We start from the raw sequence: 17,378 nt of genomic DNA, 5'->3' as shown, positions 1-17,378 counted from the left end.
GCCACTGCTGACCTTTGGGCCAGATTAGTCTTTGTTGTAGGGCAGTCCTGTGCATTATAGGATGTTAGGCAACATCCCTTGACTCTACCCACTAAATACCAGTAGCACAAAAATGCCCTCAGACATTGCCAAATATCCAGGAGGGGGGTGGGGGCAAAACTGCCTGAGAACCACTGATTTCAATCTTGGGCACTGTGGCCGTGGGCAGGGCTTAGCAAGTAGGGGGCTGAATGTGTGTGGGAACCATCAGGAAGCAAGGGCTGGCTGCACCAGCTGACGAGCACTTGCTGAGAGATGCCTTAATCTGGGAGCAGCCTCCTCATTGGTCACCCAGCCTCAAATCTCAGACACAGGATAATCGTCTACTGCAGAACATTCTGTACCCTCTGGACCATAGGCAGGCTCGGTAGGGCTGCTTGACATCCACCACCAGAGCCCTGCACACCTGTCCTGCACGCTCCCCTCACACCCAGTGCTCCAGCCAAACGGTCTCTCCAGGCCCCGAAACTGCGGGACCCTCTCACCACCCCACTCCACCTGACTGGCACCACTGATCCTCCAGGTGTCTTTCTGAGCCCACAGGCGCTCGGAGCCTCCTGTGCTGAGTAGCCCACAGTGCCTCTGCTTCTTCCTTGTCAGTCCGAACTCAAATTCCTGAAAGTTGGTTCTCCCTGCAAGACTGTGAGCAGAGGACAGGCTCTGAGGGCCTTTGCCTGGAGCAGAGTGTGACGGCCTCATCATCCCGCCTCATCATCCCACCTCTCAGCCATAGGGGGGAGAGCACAGGAACAACTTGCTCTAAGGTAGCCAGTCCAGTGCGGTGCTGAGAGCAGCCCTGAGGAGCCAGGGGCTGGCAGGGACCCAGGCTGGCTGGCTGTTTCTGTACTCCAGGAGAGAAGATGGTGGCCTGGATGAGGGTGGCAGCTGAGGAAGTACTGAAACTTGTCAGATTCTGAAGTTCCTCTCAATAGCAACCATAGGGTTCTGAGAGGAATTAAATAGGGTGTGGAAGGGAAGGGGGGAGTCAAGTGCAAGGTTTGAGGCCTGAGGCCTGAAGGGCTGGAGAACTGCATTGCTCTTTGGGGGGAGGGACACATGGGAAACCCTAATATGGTTTCAGGCGTTACGGGTGAGATGCCAATCAGACTTCCATGGTCTGGTCCACACCTTCTCTCCCATCTCTTCTCTACTCCGAGCTTGTACTCTAACCACCGCCTTCCCTCCTGGGCCGTGCAGGTGGATGAGGACTTGTCTTTTTCACAGGAGCATTCTGACCTAATAAACATCGCCCCACCTTTACTGGACAACCGAGGCCCACCAATCAAACAAGGGCCCATGCGCCCCATTCACACCCAGAACAGGGACGGCCACAGCAGCAGTACCCGTGCTGCCCTGGTCCTGCAGAAGCTTACAAACAGATGGGAAGTGAAAGCAAATGCATCCTCAAAAGAGAGGATGTAGCGTAAAAAGACCTCAGAAGGAAGAGCCTGGGTTTCCCAGGGCAGGGGACGCCTCCGTGGCTTGTTCATGCCTTAACCAGCTTGTCCATTGGAACCAGCTCCTTCACCTTCCTGAGCCTGACACCCCCTCAGAGCCATGGGCCCATGGTGGGGTTGGAGGAGATGCTGCAGTGTAAGAATTGTTCCTGGTACCAGACACAGTAGCTACACTTCATGTGAGGTCTGCATCTGGAGTGAATACAAACGGCCATGACGCGCCTGCCTTGTCAGGGGCAAGTCCATGGGGTGCACGGTCTGCACCCTTGAGATGCTTTTGTCTGTTTGCCAAACTACAAGTGAGTATCTATCTACTTGGGGCCACCTCAACTTTCCTCAAAATGTCAGGCCCTCACTCTGGAGACCTCTGGATCAGTACGATCTAAGCCTTGGCAATGTTTCCCCTCGGTCTGAGCGAGACCAGATCAGCTTTCTAGGAATGCGTGTGACTAGCACAGTAGCTGTTAGCGCCTTCAAAGCACATTCACAACCACCCACCCCCTCGCTCGAGGTGCCCAGCAACCCTGGGCAGACACCGCCAAGCGGAGCTCCATTTTGCAGCAGAGCAACAGCAGCGACTGGCTCCACCAGAGGTGGGGGCAGAGCCAGCAGCACCTCTGACCCAAGGGAGGCCTCTCCTCTTACAGATGAGGAAGCCGAGGCCCAGGGCCCCTCATTCCCTCAGTGGGTCGTGAGATTCCTGAAGGTAAGCACATCTGACCAGTGACCATCCCAACCCACAGAGCGTAATGGCTCCCAACGATCTGTGTGAATTTAAACTGACACCCTGGGGAGCATCGCCAAGCAAAACCACCCACCTGCAAACTGTGCAAAAAGCCCAAGCCCAGCTCAGGAGAACCCCCGCCACCACCCCCCCCCCCCCCCAATGGTCCTACTGGCACCTCCAGCATCCCTCCCCCATTCTGTCGCCCCCCTCCCCCTCCTGCCGCCCCCGGAATCAGGGAGAAGCAGCATTTCAGCGTGCAATCCTGGTCATTTCAATCATCACAGAGGAGCAGCCGGAATGTGCAAGGACTTCCCTGGGAATTGGCTCTGGAAGCATTCTCAGCCTGGGGGCAGGATGCCAGCCTGTGCCCCTGACTCATGGGCATTAACGGGCATCTGATTTTGCCCTGGGGCTCAGATCCCGCAGGGGGAAGGTGAGGCTGGAGTGCAGGTGCCCGGCTCAGGGACACGGGGAGACCCTGGGTGTTAATAGTGATTAAACCTCAGTGCCATTTACCCAGTGCTGGGTGTGTGCCAGGCAGGCTGGGCTGCGGGGAGGCCTCGTCTCATTCAGCAGGCAGGGCAGCCAGGGGAAGTGGGGGGAGCCTCACCTCCTCATCTCCATTTTGCAGATGAGGAAACTGGGGCTCAGGGAGGCCTGAGTCAGCAACCCCCCCGCCCCCCAAGGTCAAGGAGCAGGGATCGGCCTGTGATCCCCCAAGTCCAGAGCCCTTATGCTTAGGACTGAACTAATCTGAGCCTCAAGAAGAGAGAACCCGGCTTGGCTAGACTTGAAACAGTCCTCCTGGGCTCTGAGGTGTGGTCCCAGAGCCGAGGGGGCGTGGCGTCCTCCTCCCAGGCCACCGCCGGAGAGGAACCGGGGAAGGGGCGGGGAATTCACCCAGGAGCTGTGCTGCCTGGGGACTGGCCGGGGGGCCTGGAGGGGGCGGGGGGCTACTCACATCGATGTTCCTTATGATGACGCACTTGCCATTGGTGTAAAGAAAATTATTGCCCTTGGGGTCGCCGCCGAGGATTTTGGAGACGCCCCTCTCCACCTGGGGGAGGCTGGCGAACACCTTCTCTGCGGAGACACAAGCGCAGCGGCGCACGTTAGGGGCGCCCCGCCCGGGTCCCCGGCCCGGGGCCGAGGACGGAGGGGAGAGGAGGGGAGGGGAGGGGAGACGAGCGGGGTCTCAGGGCCGGTCCCAGCCGGTCACCTGTTGCCTCCACCCGGAGGGCCGGCCGCCACTTGGAAGGAGCGCGGGGGGCCGTGCGACTTCCTGGTCCACGATCCCCGCCCGCCCCTTGCGGGGGCGCGGGGGCTCCATGGGCCCGGCCCGCACCTCCAACTTTGGGGGTTCCGGGGTCGCCCCCGAGGTTGGCGGGGCGCTCGTGGGCCTGCCCCGCGTCCCTCCCCCGCGCCCGTGGACCCCCGCCGAGCCGCCCACGCCCCGCGAGGGCCGAGGGCCGAGGGGGCCGGCAGCGCGGGCGCCCCCCGGGGGCCCCGGGCCCGGCACTTACTGATCTCGTACGGCATCCTCGCCCACTTGTTACCGCGCCGCGCTCGCCAGACCCTCGGGGACCGCCCGCGCCGTGAATCAGACCTGGCCGAGGCCGCGCCGGGGAAAGGACCGAAAGGCGGCGCCGGGCGTGCCGGACGCGGAGGGGGCGGTCCGAGGCCGCGGCTCCAAGGTCCGCTCGCGCCCTGCCCTGCGCGCTGCCGCCGCGGACGCGCCGAACCCGGAAGCGCGGCCCCGCGCGCGGCTCGCCCCCAGCTTTGACCATATATAGTCAAGCGCTCGGCTCGGCGCGGCGGCCCCGGGCGCATGCGCGGACGGCCCGCCCCTCCCCCCGCCGGCCCCGCCCTGACGCCCCGCCCCCGGAAGGACGTCACCAGCGGCCCCTTGAAAAAGCGGCGCGGGCATCCTTCTGCGTCCGAATTTCTCCGGGCGCGGGAGGGCTGGGGCTATGCTGCTGCGGGGCGAAGGAAGGATGTTCTGTGCGGAAGCTTTGGGGGCACCGGAAGCACCAGCGTGTGGCCTTGGGGGGCTGGGGAAGTCTTTCTCGTGTCTGTGTCTCTGGCGCCTCCAAGCCGTTAGCTTCCGGCCCTGTGGGCACCCTGTGTTTGCAGAAGCTGCGAGGCGCCCGCTGGGGGTTTTGCAAACATAGTGCCTTCTTTCTTTCTCTTTTCTTAAAAAAAACAGTATGAGTCAGTGGGAGTCGCCCTCCCTCGGAAAGGGCTGCTGGCAGGAGGAACTTTAGGGGTGTGCTTTGCTGGGCCCGAGCTTTCTCAAAAGTTTATTTTAGAAAGCGAAGAAAGCCAAGAAAAGCAAGAGGCGGGGGCTGGGGGGAGGGGTGTAGGTTCTAAGAAACCCAGGGTTCATGTCCTCGTCGAGAAAGCGGAAGGAAAAGGGGGATTTCATCTTGTAAGATCCAGACAGTGGCTCATAGGGGAAATGAAGGGCTCTGAGGCCTGTTACTTGGAGCCTCACCTTTGGGTGTGTGAGGGGGTCCTGTCTCTCGGAGGTGGGGGACAGGGTAAACGTGAGAGCATACAAAGTACCTCTCTCTCTACTTCACTGTTTTCTAGCTTGGGCTTACATCCTTGACTTTCTAAACTACCGGGAAATTCCGTTTCAAAATGTATCCAGGTTCATCATTCCTGGCCTCCCCTTGGCTGTTACTGGGTTATTTACTGCAGGTGTGTCCAATTTGATTTCTTGGCTTGTGCTCCTGCCCCCATCTCTCCCCCCTCCAATCTCAGTCTGTTTTCCAGATTGCAGCCTGGGTGTGTGTTAGATTGAAAATCAAATCTCACTATTAGTTTAAAAACTACAGGAACTCCCAAACCTCAAAAGCTTAAAAGTCCTTGAGATGGCCTACCTGGGCCCTTTGGAAGGCCTCGGGGATTCTCATCTACACCAGCCCTCTACCCTCAGCTGTACCTTCCCTGCCCGCTTTTCTCCTGCAAGGTGACCTTGGCGCTCCAGGGCCTCTGATATTTGCTCTCCACCTGGAATTACTTGGCCAAAAGTACTTACGCTTAAGTGTCAAGTTTCTTGATGCACGCCACCTACCCTGACTACCTTATTTTTAAATTGCAACCTTCCAGCCCTTACAAACACTTCTGATACTCCCTTCCCTGACTTCTGTCTGGAGTATGTCTATTCCTGGCACATGGTAGATGCTCCCACGGATGACCCAGCACCCCAAATGCAACCTTCAATCAAAAAGCAATGGATGTGAAGGCAGTTCTGTGAACTGAAAAAAGACCCTAGAAATGTTGACTTTGTGCAAAGCGGTGTGATTTCTAAAGCAGAAATGCAAAACAAGTGGGGCTGTGGCTGTTCTGAGAAACAGGGTTTTAATGATCAGGCCTTAATGGGACTGGGGCTAAGAGCAGGTGTGACAACTGAGGTTCATCCCTAGAGCATTCATGTGATGGACTGGAATGTAAAACTGAGGCACCAACCCCCAGCTCTTGCAAGCTGGTAACCCGTATGCAGGTGTGCAAAGTCTTGTTGGACTTAACGCTATTCAAAATGAGACTCTAAACCAACCCTCTGGGCGCATGCTAGGCTCTATGTAAGTTATATGTTGGTCTGGAGGCTTAAGAAGTTTGGGGTAGGATGGGGATGAAGAAGGCAATAAAAATCAAAAGTACTGCTACAAACAACATGATTGGCAGGCAGCTGACGGGGTTGAAAGAAAAGGGCTGGGGGTCATTCCCCTGGTTCCTCTGCCGGTGATCTCTCAGCTGTAAGGGCTCAATTGGCTGGCGTCAGCTGTGCCTGGCTGTGGTTCCAGCACTTTTTTCCTCGGGTTTTCCTGCTCCCCACACGCACCTTCGTTATAAGAGAACTAGAGGCCCAGTGCAAAAAATTCTACACAGGTAGGGCCCCTAGGCCTGGCTGGTGATCAGGGCTGCCGGGGGCCATCATTCCACGCTGCCCCCTGGTCGTCAGTGCATTTCAGTGTGAGCAATTGAACTTGGTCTCCTGGTCGAATTCCCGAGGGGGCACTTTGCATTTTAGATACATGCCTGGTAGATCCCTAACAGAGGGTGCCCTCAGACTTCCATGTGGACCCTGAAAGGTCTCTATCCCAGCGATTCACTGCTCTACATGTCAGCACAGGCACTTCTCTACGTCCTTTGCCCTCCATGCTTTTGTTAAAACAAAACCCTGACCTGCCTGTGTAAACCTGTACACTTCTATAACCAGCTGCCTCCCTGGCATCTTGATGGGAGTGTTGAAAGCCAGTCTCTTCAATTCAGTTCTCAAGTAGTATTTGTTCCACATTCACTCCCATGCCTGCTGGATTGATCAGCCTCCTTGTCCACCACCTGGGAAACAGTAATGGGAACAGGGACCGCATGTTTTTCAACACTTAGCTAAGGGCCCACCAAGTGAGCTGAATGAATTTGCTGAAACATGTTACAGAGGGAATGACCAATAAGAGCAACACCTGAATTTGCATTAAATTCCAAAGCGTAAATTAGCGTACAAACGTACTGTTCAGGCAACAGCTCAAACAGATGTTCCTTGAAGTCGGAGGCTGGCTTTGGATAAAGGGGTTGCAGACTGGATAACTTGGTCGAACCCTTAGAACTGGTTTTAGGTGTGTAAGAGGCCTTACAGCCTCCCCTTGCAGAGGGAGATGGGTTCTGGTCAATTCTGCTGATGCTTTGCAGTGAGATGAGGGCTGGGGACGTGGCTCTATGGGGATCCACCTCGCCCTGAGCATGCTTAGCCTCAGCCCTGTTTCCCCTTCCTTAAAGGTGAACATACAGGAGGCCTGTGCGGCTCCTGCTCCCAGAAGCTCCGGGGAGGAACAGAGAGAAAGGAGGGATGGGACAGGAGTTCTGAACTTAAACCTACTTGCTCACTTGCAACCCTCACGTTTTCATGTCCAGGCTTCCTGTTGGTTTGACTTCCTCCTTCCTGTTGGTTTAAGAGTGTCGGTAAAGGGCTGTGCCAGGAGCAGCAGGAAGCATGGCCATGGCGGGTGAGCTGCTCCCTCGGGCAGCTCCCGTCTGAACTAGTCCATGTCCTGGAGGGACAGGGCCCTTCCCCCTCTAGGAATCTTCCTCTCTCTCCTGGGTCCTTCCCTGGAGTTTGTAAACAAGCTTAGATAAGCCACACTCAAGGACCACCTGCAGAGTGTCCCTGGAATAGATCCCCTCCACCTCTACTTCCTTACACCCACCTCACATCCATCTCCTCCAGCTTTCACCAGGAGTGCCCCCTCACTTCCTCTCCCAGAAACTGTCCCAGGTTGGATCAAGGTTCCACTCCTAGTCCACTCAGCTATGGAGGGGGGTGGTGTGAAGTTGCATGGGGCTAACTTAGCTGCAAGGTACCGCCTGCTGATCCTGAAAAGCTGGGGTGGGGCTTTTTGCTTTCCTACTAGAAGGGAGACAGACTATTTAGGACTGGGCTATTACCCCAAGAGCTCTCTATTGCTTTTGTCCTCCATGCTGTTGTCAGAGGATTAAAACAAAACCCTGGCCTGACTATATAAACCTATACAAAGAGCCCAGCTGACGTGGCTCCATGGTTGAGCGTTGACCTATGAACCGGGAGGTCACGATTCAGATTCCCAGTCAAGGCATATGCCTGGGTTGGGGGCTTGATCCCCAGTTTGGGGCATGCAGGAAGCAAGCAATCAATGGTTCTCTCATTGATGTTTTTATCTCTCCCTCTCCCTTCCTCTGAAATCAATAAAAGTATAAAAAGTAAACCTATACAAAAGCATTAACCTCTGATGTGTAAATTCTTCCAATGTGAGAACAAGTGAGCTATCTCCAACCCTGGGCTCCTTGGGCTGCTCAATTGGAAACACATGGTATTTAACAAGGTCCCACGAGGGGGCGCTGTGCTTTGTAAAGAGGAGACTGTGCGGCAGGTGTAACCAGTGCTGTGAGGGTCTCCAGCTCCCTGCAAGCTGTAGACCCTGCGCCTGAGTTCCGTTCCCACTCGAGGTTGTCTCCAGGGGCTGGACCTCCAGGAGGAGAACGCTACCACTGCATAGCCTCGGGCTGGTTTGAACAGTTCCAGGGAAACACATCCTTAAGTTTCTGATCTGTTGGTTTAAACCATCCAGTCATCATCAGCTAAGTCTGCGCTATCTGATCCCCCTCAGGTCCGGGTAAGAGTTAACTGCTGTCACCTGCAAACTTGGCCTCAGAGACTTGGCCCTCTGCCCGTGTTCGGTGCTGCCCCCGTCCCCGCCTTTCCCCACCGAGCGGCAAGGGTCTGGCCCAGTCACTGCCACCCTCTGCCCCTCTTTTCATTTTGCACAAAGAGCTCCAGTGAGTGAAATTAGGCGGTTTTTGTCCTTTTCCACCTGATTTATTCCGTTTAGCATAACAGCTCCGGACCCACCCATGTTGTTGCAAATAACAAATGAACAAAACAGATTCCTAAATACAGCAAAATGGTGGGTACCAGAGGGGAAGGGAGTAGAAGGGAGAGGGTGGTTGGGTAAAGGGGGTCAAATGTATGGTAAGAGAAGGAAACTAGACTTTGTTGTTAGCCAGTTACCTCACTGAATTTAAAAAATTAAAACTTTCATTGTTAAAAAAAACACACCTCCCATGAACTGTGAAATGGACACATACGCCTGCCTCTCCCTGCTGCCTGAGACCCTGAGTGTCTAACCCAGGGGTGGGCAAACTTTTTGACTCGAGGGCCACCATGGGTTCTTAAACTGGACCGGAGGGCCGGAACAAAAGCATGGATGGAGTGTTTGTGTGAACTAATATAAATTCAAAGTAAACATCATTACATAAAAGGGTACGGTCTTTTTTTTTTTTTTAGTTTTATTCATTTCAAACGGGCCGGATCCGGCCCGCGGGCCGTAGTTTGCCCACGGCTGGTCTAAGCCAACCCCCCTTGTTATAAAGACACAACTGTATCGGGTTAAGGCCACCTTCCTCCAGTCCGAGCTCATCTTAACTAAGCACAGGTGGTGGCCGAGGACAGGTGATGGGGCTTCTTGTTCTTTGGCTTTCTTTTTTTTATATGTATTTTTCATTGCATTAAAAAAAACACCTGTTCAATATGCTCCCCCTCATGCGAACAGCTCTCGTATGAGATTCTTCAGATTTTGTTTTTTCCATTCTGGCTCATTCTTTGCTTCCTCATCATCAGATTCAACCTGTGCAAACATGGCTTTGGGCTGAGTCTTGGAATAGGCTTGAGAAACCCAGTAGGGGTTGTCCTCCGCGGCCTTGGCGTGGCGCAGGATGGCCTCCCGTGGATTGCTGTCGTCGGTCTTACCTAAAGCAATGTTCTTCACGATGTATGAGGACAGGGTGCCGCCGTGGGTTCCCACCCGGCCGCCACGACCTGGGCCCGCCACAGGAGGCTCGGGCTTGTGCGACTTCAGGGGGTCCAGTCTGTCCTTCTCCAGCTGCTTCCTGGTGCTCCGCTGGCGGGGCTCACGGAACATGGGCAAGGCGTGAGGGGTGATGATGTAGTCCTGGGTCAGAGTCTCGGCTTGCTTCGCCTTCCGCTGGGTTTTGACCACACATAATTTTGCTCCCCTCTGACTCTTGTTGGGATCATAATAGACTTTCGCCAGCCCGTTTCCAGTTCCCACCATGATCTGGTTCAGCTTTGGATGCCACAGGCAGCGGACCACACTCGCACCCGTGATGTTTATTTCATACACCCTCTGGAAAGTTCTGAGCTCAAAGAAAACGAGTTTGCCGCTGCCACATCCCCTTTGAACAGATGTGCCGGTTACTGAGTTTATCATCTGGACTGAAACAGCAGTCAGTCATTGGAAACATGGTGGGAAGACCCGAGGCTGAAAAAAGTGGCTTATTAAACTGTCGGATGTCCCATAATTTTGATGTGTCATCACCTCCGCGAGAGGCAAGGACAGTACCATCATAGGAAAAAGCCACGCAAGAAGTGTCTGTACCCGGGTCATGAGCCTGTTTGTAGTGGAATTTAGGACGAACCGTCAGGTTCCGGTCCCAGATCTGTATGCTTCGTTCTGGCAGGCAGCTGCTATGAGGCTTCCATCTCTACTGTATGTGCACGTGGCGGGAATCACTTTTTTACCCTGCATCGTCCGTGGTTTAAACACACTTTTTTGTTTCTTTGGATTTTCAACTTCCCATGTCCTTACAGTCGCATCATTTGAGCAAGTCATAAATTCTCCCTTTATTTTGGGATGCCATGAGCCAGTATGAAGCATTGCTGTGTGACCCTTGTGGACATGGTGTTGGCCATGTCCACAATATACTGGTCTCCTTTTATACATTCCATTACTTCAAAACCATCTCTGTCAATCACTTTGGCTTGAGAGCTTCCGGATACAACAAGAATCATGTCTCCTGTGTTACTATAGTGCAATGACTTGATCTGATGGCATTCACAGGGTTGAAGGGATCAAAATGCCTTAAAAGAAGCGTCCATTCCAGTAACATCCCAAAACTTAACATCATAGTCATATCCTCCTCTCACCAAGCGGGCACCTGAGGGGTCCAGACCCAAAGCAGAAACTGTTTTCGTGACATGCTTCAGCGTTATTTCATGAGAATCAGGGATCTTTTGAACAGGATTTTCCTCCTCTTCTGAATCACCACACCACCACCACCATCATCATCATCACCATCTACCTCTTTCTCGTGAAGAGGTGGAGGTAAACGACCAATAGCTTGCTCCATATGATCAACAGGTTCTTCTGCCATGGTAGGGGGTAAAGGAGGGCCAATCAACTCATCAGAGGAATCAGAACTCTCTTCACTTCCACTACTGCTCGTATCACTGGAAGATGATTGAGAGCAATCTCTGACCACATTTGAGCCTGAAGATGTAGGTTCAATATCTTCATTTTGCCTTCTTAATTCTTTCTCTCTGTTCATTTCTTCCTCTTTTTCTCTTGCCTCCAGTGTTTTCCGACTTCTTTCCACAGCTGTTCTTTGAATCTTCAAACATTGCTTCCAAATCAAATGTATGAGCTTTTTTCCCCTGAGCCCCCTGCAGCCCATGGTGACCGCCAGCTGCGGGTCCACTCCCAACATCTCAGCGCCTTCGCTGGGCCCCGGGCGCTGTATCGCCGCCAGGGGCAGCCCACAAAGCCCGGTGGCACTTCCCTGATTCCAAGTAGTAAACAGCTTTCAACGGTAGAGCATGAGACTCTTTTTATTTTTTTTTAAAGGATTTTTATACTATATTTCCACAAAATAAAGGGATTAATCAACATATAGTCCTTCCAAGAGTCTCAAGGACCCAACAGCCATGCAGACTGGCTGTCGCCTTTTTCTTCTCTGCTTGCAGCTTGTAGCCTGTGCTCTAGTTCTTAAAATCAAACTTGTTCCGCCAAATCCAACACCGTGAATTTATCCAAATTGTAAAAACATGCTTTCACCACCCGTCCACCAAAATACCTCCCATTCAGATCAATGACGGCTTTAATTGCTGATTCAACCCTCTCAAATTCTAAAAATATTCGTACTGCTTCATCATCAGGGGCACCAGGAATTTCAAATATCACACATTTTCCAACTTTGCCATATTTTTCACACTCTTCCTTGGTTTCAACTTCCAAGTCTTCATCTACCTCTCCTGTACCAACCATGTTCCTTAGTAGGACCACTTTAGTAGGACATTTAAGTATTTCAGTTAATGGATTTGAACCTGACTTCTTGGTTGCATCTTTCTCTGTGACTTCGCCCACAATGATCTTGCCTCCTCGCTTGCTCGTCTTCTCCACTGACAACGCCGTGCTCAGCCCTTGCTCATGTTTACCAAGACCTTGGCCTTCCCGAAATCCGTACTTCTGCATGATTTTATGTGCTACTGTGCCACCCATGTTGGCGAGGAAGGAGTTGCCAGGGCCCGTTGGAGATCTGGGTCTGTCCTGTTCCTCATACACAGGAGGAGGAATGGCAGCTTTAGAAGACTGTGAGCGAGGTCTTGAATCCTCTTCATAAGGAAATTCTCGGGGTAACTCTTTGTCTTTCTCTACAAGAGAAGTGGGTGGTGCGATGGCAGCTCCGCCCATACTTCTTTTTCTCCTTTCTCGCTCATAATCTTCATCTTCATCAGAATCTGGATCTGGTCTCCTTGAAAACCCACTGGCTTCATGTCTGTCTTTACGCCTCTTTTCTCTCTCTTCTATTTCTTTTTGTCTTTCCAGCTCCCGCTGTCTCTGCCGTTCTTCTCTTTGGCGCTTCACTACTTTCTCATAATCATTAGGAAACATAGGATCATATTCATCAGCTAAGGGAATCAAAACTTCTCCTGCAGAAAATCCACTGGGTACGGGATCCTTTAGGCCAGCTGCTACATGAGGCGGGGTGTCCACAATCTGCCGGTCATCTGAAGAGCCACCTCGCTTTAGGTCGATTACTGGGGCAAGGACTGTACTTTGTTTTGTTCTCTGGCTCTGTGCTTGAGTGAGAGCTGCCTTCTTCACCTGAAGGTGAGACTGTAGAAGTTTGAAGTTTTTGGACCAGCCTTCTGTTTTCAAGTCACTGGTCTCCACTCCCAGGTCATCATACAGTGACATCTTTTCAGTTGAATACCGGTCTGCCAGGCCCACCCTCCCCCTGGGCCGCAGCAGCGCACCAAGGCCCAGGTGCCGCGATGAGGGCAGGCTGAGCACACTCGGCGTCAGCCCGTGATGGCCGGGACTGCAGCTGGCACAAACCCCTACACCGAGTATAGTATGAGACTCTTAATCTCAGGGTCGTGGGTCCGTGCCCCACATTGGGCACCAATTGTTGGGGTCCAACCCCAGCAGGTCCAGGGGTTCCCAAAGGTGTGGACGGAGTCGGCGAAGAAGGAATGACACGGAGGCAGTGTTCAGTTGATCAGCAGTCTAGCCAGGTTCTCTAGCCAGGTTCTAGCCAGGATCTCCAGCCAAGTTCTGTGTTTATTTCTCCTGCTACATCTGTATTTATATCAGTTGATCTTAATCCTATTCATTCTTTTCCAAAGGTTAGGGCGTTTGTTATCTCCATTCCAGGGAGTAAAGATTATGTAGCTTAAGCGTGATTGTTCCTAGTTAAAGTGATTAACTACCCGCCTGGCACTTGAGGCTGCCTCTGTTCATGGTCCCTTATCAGGCTCCCCAGAGGGAGGACAGTGAAGGGCCAGGCGTGCACCAAAGCCTTTAGGGGCTTCCCCATTCTCCTATGGTAGGCCTGAATGAACAGCGGAGGGAAGAGCTCAGCAGGCAAGTACTCCAGAGCTGAGATGGCTGAGGCCTGGTCCCCCAGGAGGTTCCTTCCTGCCAGCTCCAGGAGTGTGGGTGGGGCCCAGATGCTCATCTTCAAGGTGCTCAGAAAGGAATCCTGCAGAAACCTGTGACCGGGTTGGCTGGGGCTCGGATCTCGGACCTGCTGGAGAACCACCGCACTGACTGCAGAGCTGGAGGACTCTTAAGATAGCTGTGTGAGCCTGGAATTCCAGGCCAGCAACGCAAAAACAACCTGTGAACCAGACAACTTGCTTAAAATTCCAATTTTTCTGAGATCAGACAAGATGGGGCATGTTCAGGATGGTATGGCCGTAGACAAAATTCCAATTTTTGATGCAAGGTCAAATATTTGGTTCTTGTCTGATAATGAGAATATGAAATCGCATGTCCATCAAAGTGTAGTAGAGGATGTTGGTATGTATGCGACTGCCTTTAAGTAGGATGACACCGGTCTAACCAAACTTCTTCGTAGGCTGCCTGCATGCCAGAAAGATACCATTATTAGGTGTCCTGGTAGACATACTAAATGGCTCAGAGAAAATCTCTCTAAATAACGTGGTGATTGGCCTGAGTCAACTAATGAATCTAACTCACGGGATTCCTGGTATAGTGACATGAAAACTTCTACTCCTAACTTAACACCTGCTGCAAGAGCCGGGTCTCCATACCAGCTAGTGGGTTCAGGTTCCGATTGTGCTGAAAAGTGATCTATTTGGAATCCCCTTACACATGGGAGGTCTTGACAAGGAAAAGAAGTCTTCTTAAATGTCTCTTGTGTAACTTGTGCACGCAAGTGTAAGGTAATAAGTTTTATTTGCAAGGATTCCGAGGTGTAATTGGGAAGATAACAAGTTAAGTCCGTGTAGGAAAGCATCCTGAACATGGATGGTATAATCTTTTTGTGATTTGGCAAAGTCAGTCATGTAGTTTGTGGTAAAACCTACATGTGTGGCTATAACGTTCAAGCTACCAGCAAGTCCAGCTTGTGGTGAGATGTGCCTCTTTACTTGAGGGATCCGAGACTGCAGTCCAGCCACCTTGCTCCCTGGGCCACATGTAGCCCTGAAGCATGTACCATGGAATAGAAAGCCAAGTTTCAAGGATTAAAAATGGAGCTAGACACAATCCTGAGTGCTATGAGGAAGGCAACAAGGTATTCAAATAAAAGATGAATAAAAACAATTGTCTACATAGTTACTGGCAGGGCTTGAAGATGAACATGCTAGCCTTGAACATATATTTGGATATATTTCCCCAGGGCTATCTGTTAGTCTTGAAAAGATCTTTAAGAGGTAGATGCAGCAGTAGTTCTGGCAGTTGTCATTCTGATGGTAGATGAGCTTCATCCGGATGAACCGCAGCCGGTCCTCCTGGAAAATGTGCTCCAGCGTCTGCCCCAATTCTTCCCGCAGCCAGGCTGGGAATTCCTCTTGGCTCCCACCAAGTATCCTGTGGTGGTGCCTCAGGTTGCACTTGGTGGAGAACCCGTCCTTCCGAATCTGCATGTGGCAGCTGTGGGGCCCTTGGCGGCCATACGTGCACTCCACTGTGGCGGATTTCCTCTCTGTCAGGCGAATTCTAAACGTGGGCTTCAACGGCATTGAGTTATCCACACGGGGGTCATGGAGAGGCAGGTACGCCCGACCAATAACGCATAGCCATCCACCAGTACATACAGCAGTCCTCCACAGGGCCAGTCTCATAGGGAGGTAACTAACCTTATTCCATCACTGTCTTTTGGGATTCATCTTGCTTGGGACTCTCTGTACTTGTGTAAGTTTATTCTTCCCCATATCTGGGAAGTTTTCTGTCATTATTTCGTTAAAATTCAAGCATGAAGAGTTCACATGCACCCAGGAACTGGGCTGTCTGCTTGGAGTAGGGGCTGACACAGAATCCAATCTACTGAGGTAATTGGCAACAAACATGATACAACAAATGGCTCTTAAGGGAGAGCTTGAAGTTGGAGTTCTTTTCCTAGGGTCGTGCCTATTCAGCCATCCAGAGCTTGAAGGTCCTGTCATATGAGCAAGTGGCTATAAGCTGCCCACCAGAAGAAATGTCTAGGCCCATCACTTTGCCTTCGTGGCCAGCCAAAGTCTTCAGTGGGGACCAGCCTGGATGGGTCCAGATCTTGGCCGTGTTATCATAGGCACCAGTGAGCAAGAAATTCCCGTGGAGAGGCTCAAATTTGACACCAGTCACTAAGTTCTGATGGGCAGGGATGGTATAGATGCAGCGCCGCTGTCGAAGGTCCCATACTTTGCAGGTGTTGTCACCACTGCCGGTTGCCATGTGATAGCCATTGGGGGAGAAATTTACTCCATAGATTTCCTTCAGGTGCCCTTCTAGGAACATGATACAATGTCCTGTACGCAGGTCCCAAACTCGACCAAATGCATCCAGTCCCCCAGTGCCAGCCAAAGAGCCATCTTGATGGAAGGCAATGTCATACACACCCATGCTGTGGCCTTCCTGATGCAGGATCTCCTCTTGAGCTTCCAAATCCCATAAGCGCCATGAGCGGTCATAGCAGGTGGTACCCAAGAAACGTCCTGATGGATGCCACATTACACGGGCCACGCGTACTGTATGGCCTTTAATATCTGCCACTGGTTCATCACTGTCAAGGCTCCAAAGTTTCACAGAACCATCAGCAGCACAAGAAGCCAAATTGACATCTTTTTGGTCCAAGGAAACAGTGGATTTCGGATGGAATACAACTGCTCCTACATTTGTGTTATGGCCTCGAAGAGTGTGAAGGAGGTTGCAATCAGGAACAGACCAGAGCTTGCAAAGCCCACTCCAACAAGCTGTAGCCAGCATTTTGGAATTGGGACTAAAGTGACAGTAGGAGATAGGCCGATCATCCCCAATCTGACTGCAGAAATTATTCAAAGACCGGAGAGATTTGTGCAGCTCTTGCATCTGGGAGGTCCTAGTTGTTTCAGGAATCTCTTCATGGAGACGGGCCTCTTCCAAGCGTTTCATTGCCCTGGGCAGTGAATAATTAGCAATCCATAGTCTAGCAACCTTCAGGGTGTTTGGTCCTTCATGGTACCAGGTATGCTGATACTCTTCTTTGGACTTCTTAGATTTCTCATCAGCTTTTTTAGTTGTTTTTAAGGCATCAGTACTGACCACTGAGAGGATATTTCTTAACCTTTCTCTTCTTTCAGCAGGACCCTCTCCAAAAAGTGTGATAGGCTCCCTCAAGGCTCGAAGGCAAGCCTTGACCTCTGAGTCGTCTGTGGAAACATTGATTTGCCCGGCTCGCTTCCTTCTCTCAAACTCGGCTAACACTTCAGCCTGTCGCTCACTTATGTGCTCTTCAATTTCAAACACTTCCCCAGAGGTTATGTTAATATTTCCTGCTTCAATTCCTGCTTTAAGTCCTTCTTTCCCCACAATCCCAGATTCTCCTTTGTCCAGACGCTCCCTCTCCTTCTCTTCCAAACTTCCATAGTAGATGTGTGGTTTCTTCATAACAGGCGCGACTAGGTCATCAGGTGCCTTGGTTTTGGTTGCAGTGGAGGAAGCTCCTGTGGAAGCCATGCCGAGCTCAGGAGCCACGAAACCCCAGCCACAGCTGGGCTTTGCTTCCCAGACAATCCACCCTGCAAAGCAGAACTGCATCACGAACCAGAAGTGGGTCGAGAGTGAGGCAGCTTCTGGGCTGGCGTGGAGCACGCTGGGAATCGTAGTGGGAAAGGAGAAAGGCTTGTGGGCGCGTCCAGGGATTTCCAAAGGTGTGGATGGAGTTGGTGAAGAAGGAATGACACGGAGACAGTGTTCAGTTGATCAGCAGTCTAGCCAGGTTCTAGCCCAGGATCTCAAGCCAGGTTCTGTGTTTATTTCTCCTGCTACATCTGTATTTATACCAGTTGATCTTAATCCTATCTATTCTTTTCCAAAGGTTAGGGCGTTTGT

The 17,378-nt window shown here is 52.1% G+C and overlaps 1 protein-coding gene and 3 pseudogenes across 1 annotated transcript in view; all 4 read right to left on the bottom strand.

Annotated features, from left to right (window-relative positions):
* The window catches only part of WDR1 (WD repeat domain 1), a 30,659-nt gene extending 26,767 nt beyond the window's left edge, over nucleotides 1-3,892 (bottom strand). Inside the window, exons 1-2 of the mRNA XM_070399358.1 lie at nucleotides 3,747-3,892; nucleotides 3,185-3,306 (exon numbers count right to left, since the gene is read on the bottom strand). Coding sequence (XP_070255459.1) covers nucleotides 3,185-3,306; nucleotides 3,747-3,762 — 138 coding nt within the window. The 5' untranslated portion in view covers nucleotides 3,763-3,892. The remainder of the gene's footprint in view (nucleotides 1-3,184; nucleotides 3,307-3,746) is intronic.
* A 5,407-nt stretch (nucleotides 3,893-9,299) lies between these two features.
* LOC138996915 (WD repeat-containing protein 70 pseudogene) lies at nucleotides 9,300-11,484 on the bottom strand (annotated as a pseudogene).
* On the bottom strand, nucleotides 11,478-12,755 carry LOC139007620 (splicing factor 45 pseudogene; annotated as a pseudogene).
* Nucleotides 12,756-15,437: 2,682 nt separating this feature from the next.
* Nucleotides 15,438-17,003, bottom strand: LOC139007611 (U4/U6 small nuclear ribonucleoprotein Prp4 pseudogene; annotated as a pseudogene).
* Nucleotides 17,004-17,378: the final 375 nt, after the last annotated feature.

Source organism: Myotis yumanensis, unplaced genomic scaffold, assembly GCF_028538775.1.
Source record: "Myotis yumanensis isolate MYYU_CA2020_CCGP unplaced genomic scaffold, mMyoYum1.0.hap1 SCAF_1, whole genome shotgun sequence".
NCBI classification, from domain to species: Eukaryota; Metazoa; Chordata; class Mammalia; order Chiroptera; family Vespertilionidae; genus Myotis; species Myotis yumanensis.
The sequence above is the reverse complement of the archived record's forward strand: the minus strand, read 5'-3'. Positions and strand labels throughout refer to the sequence as shown.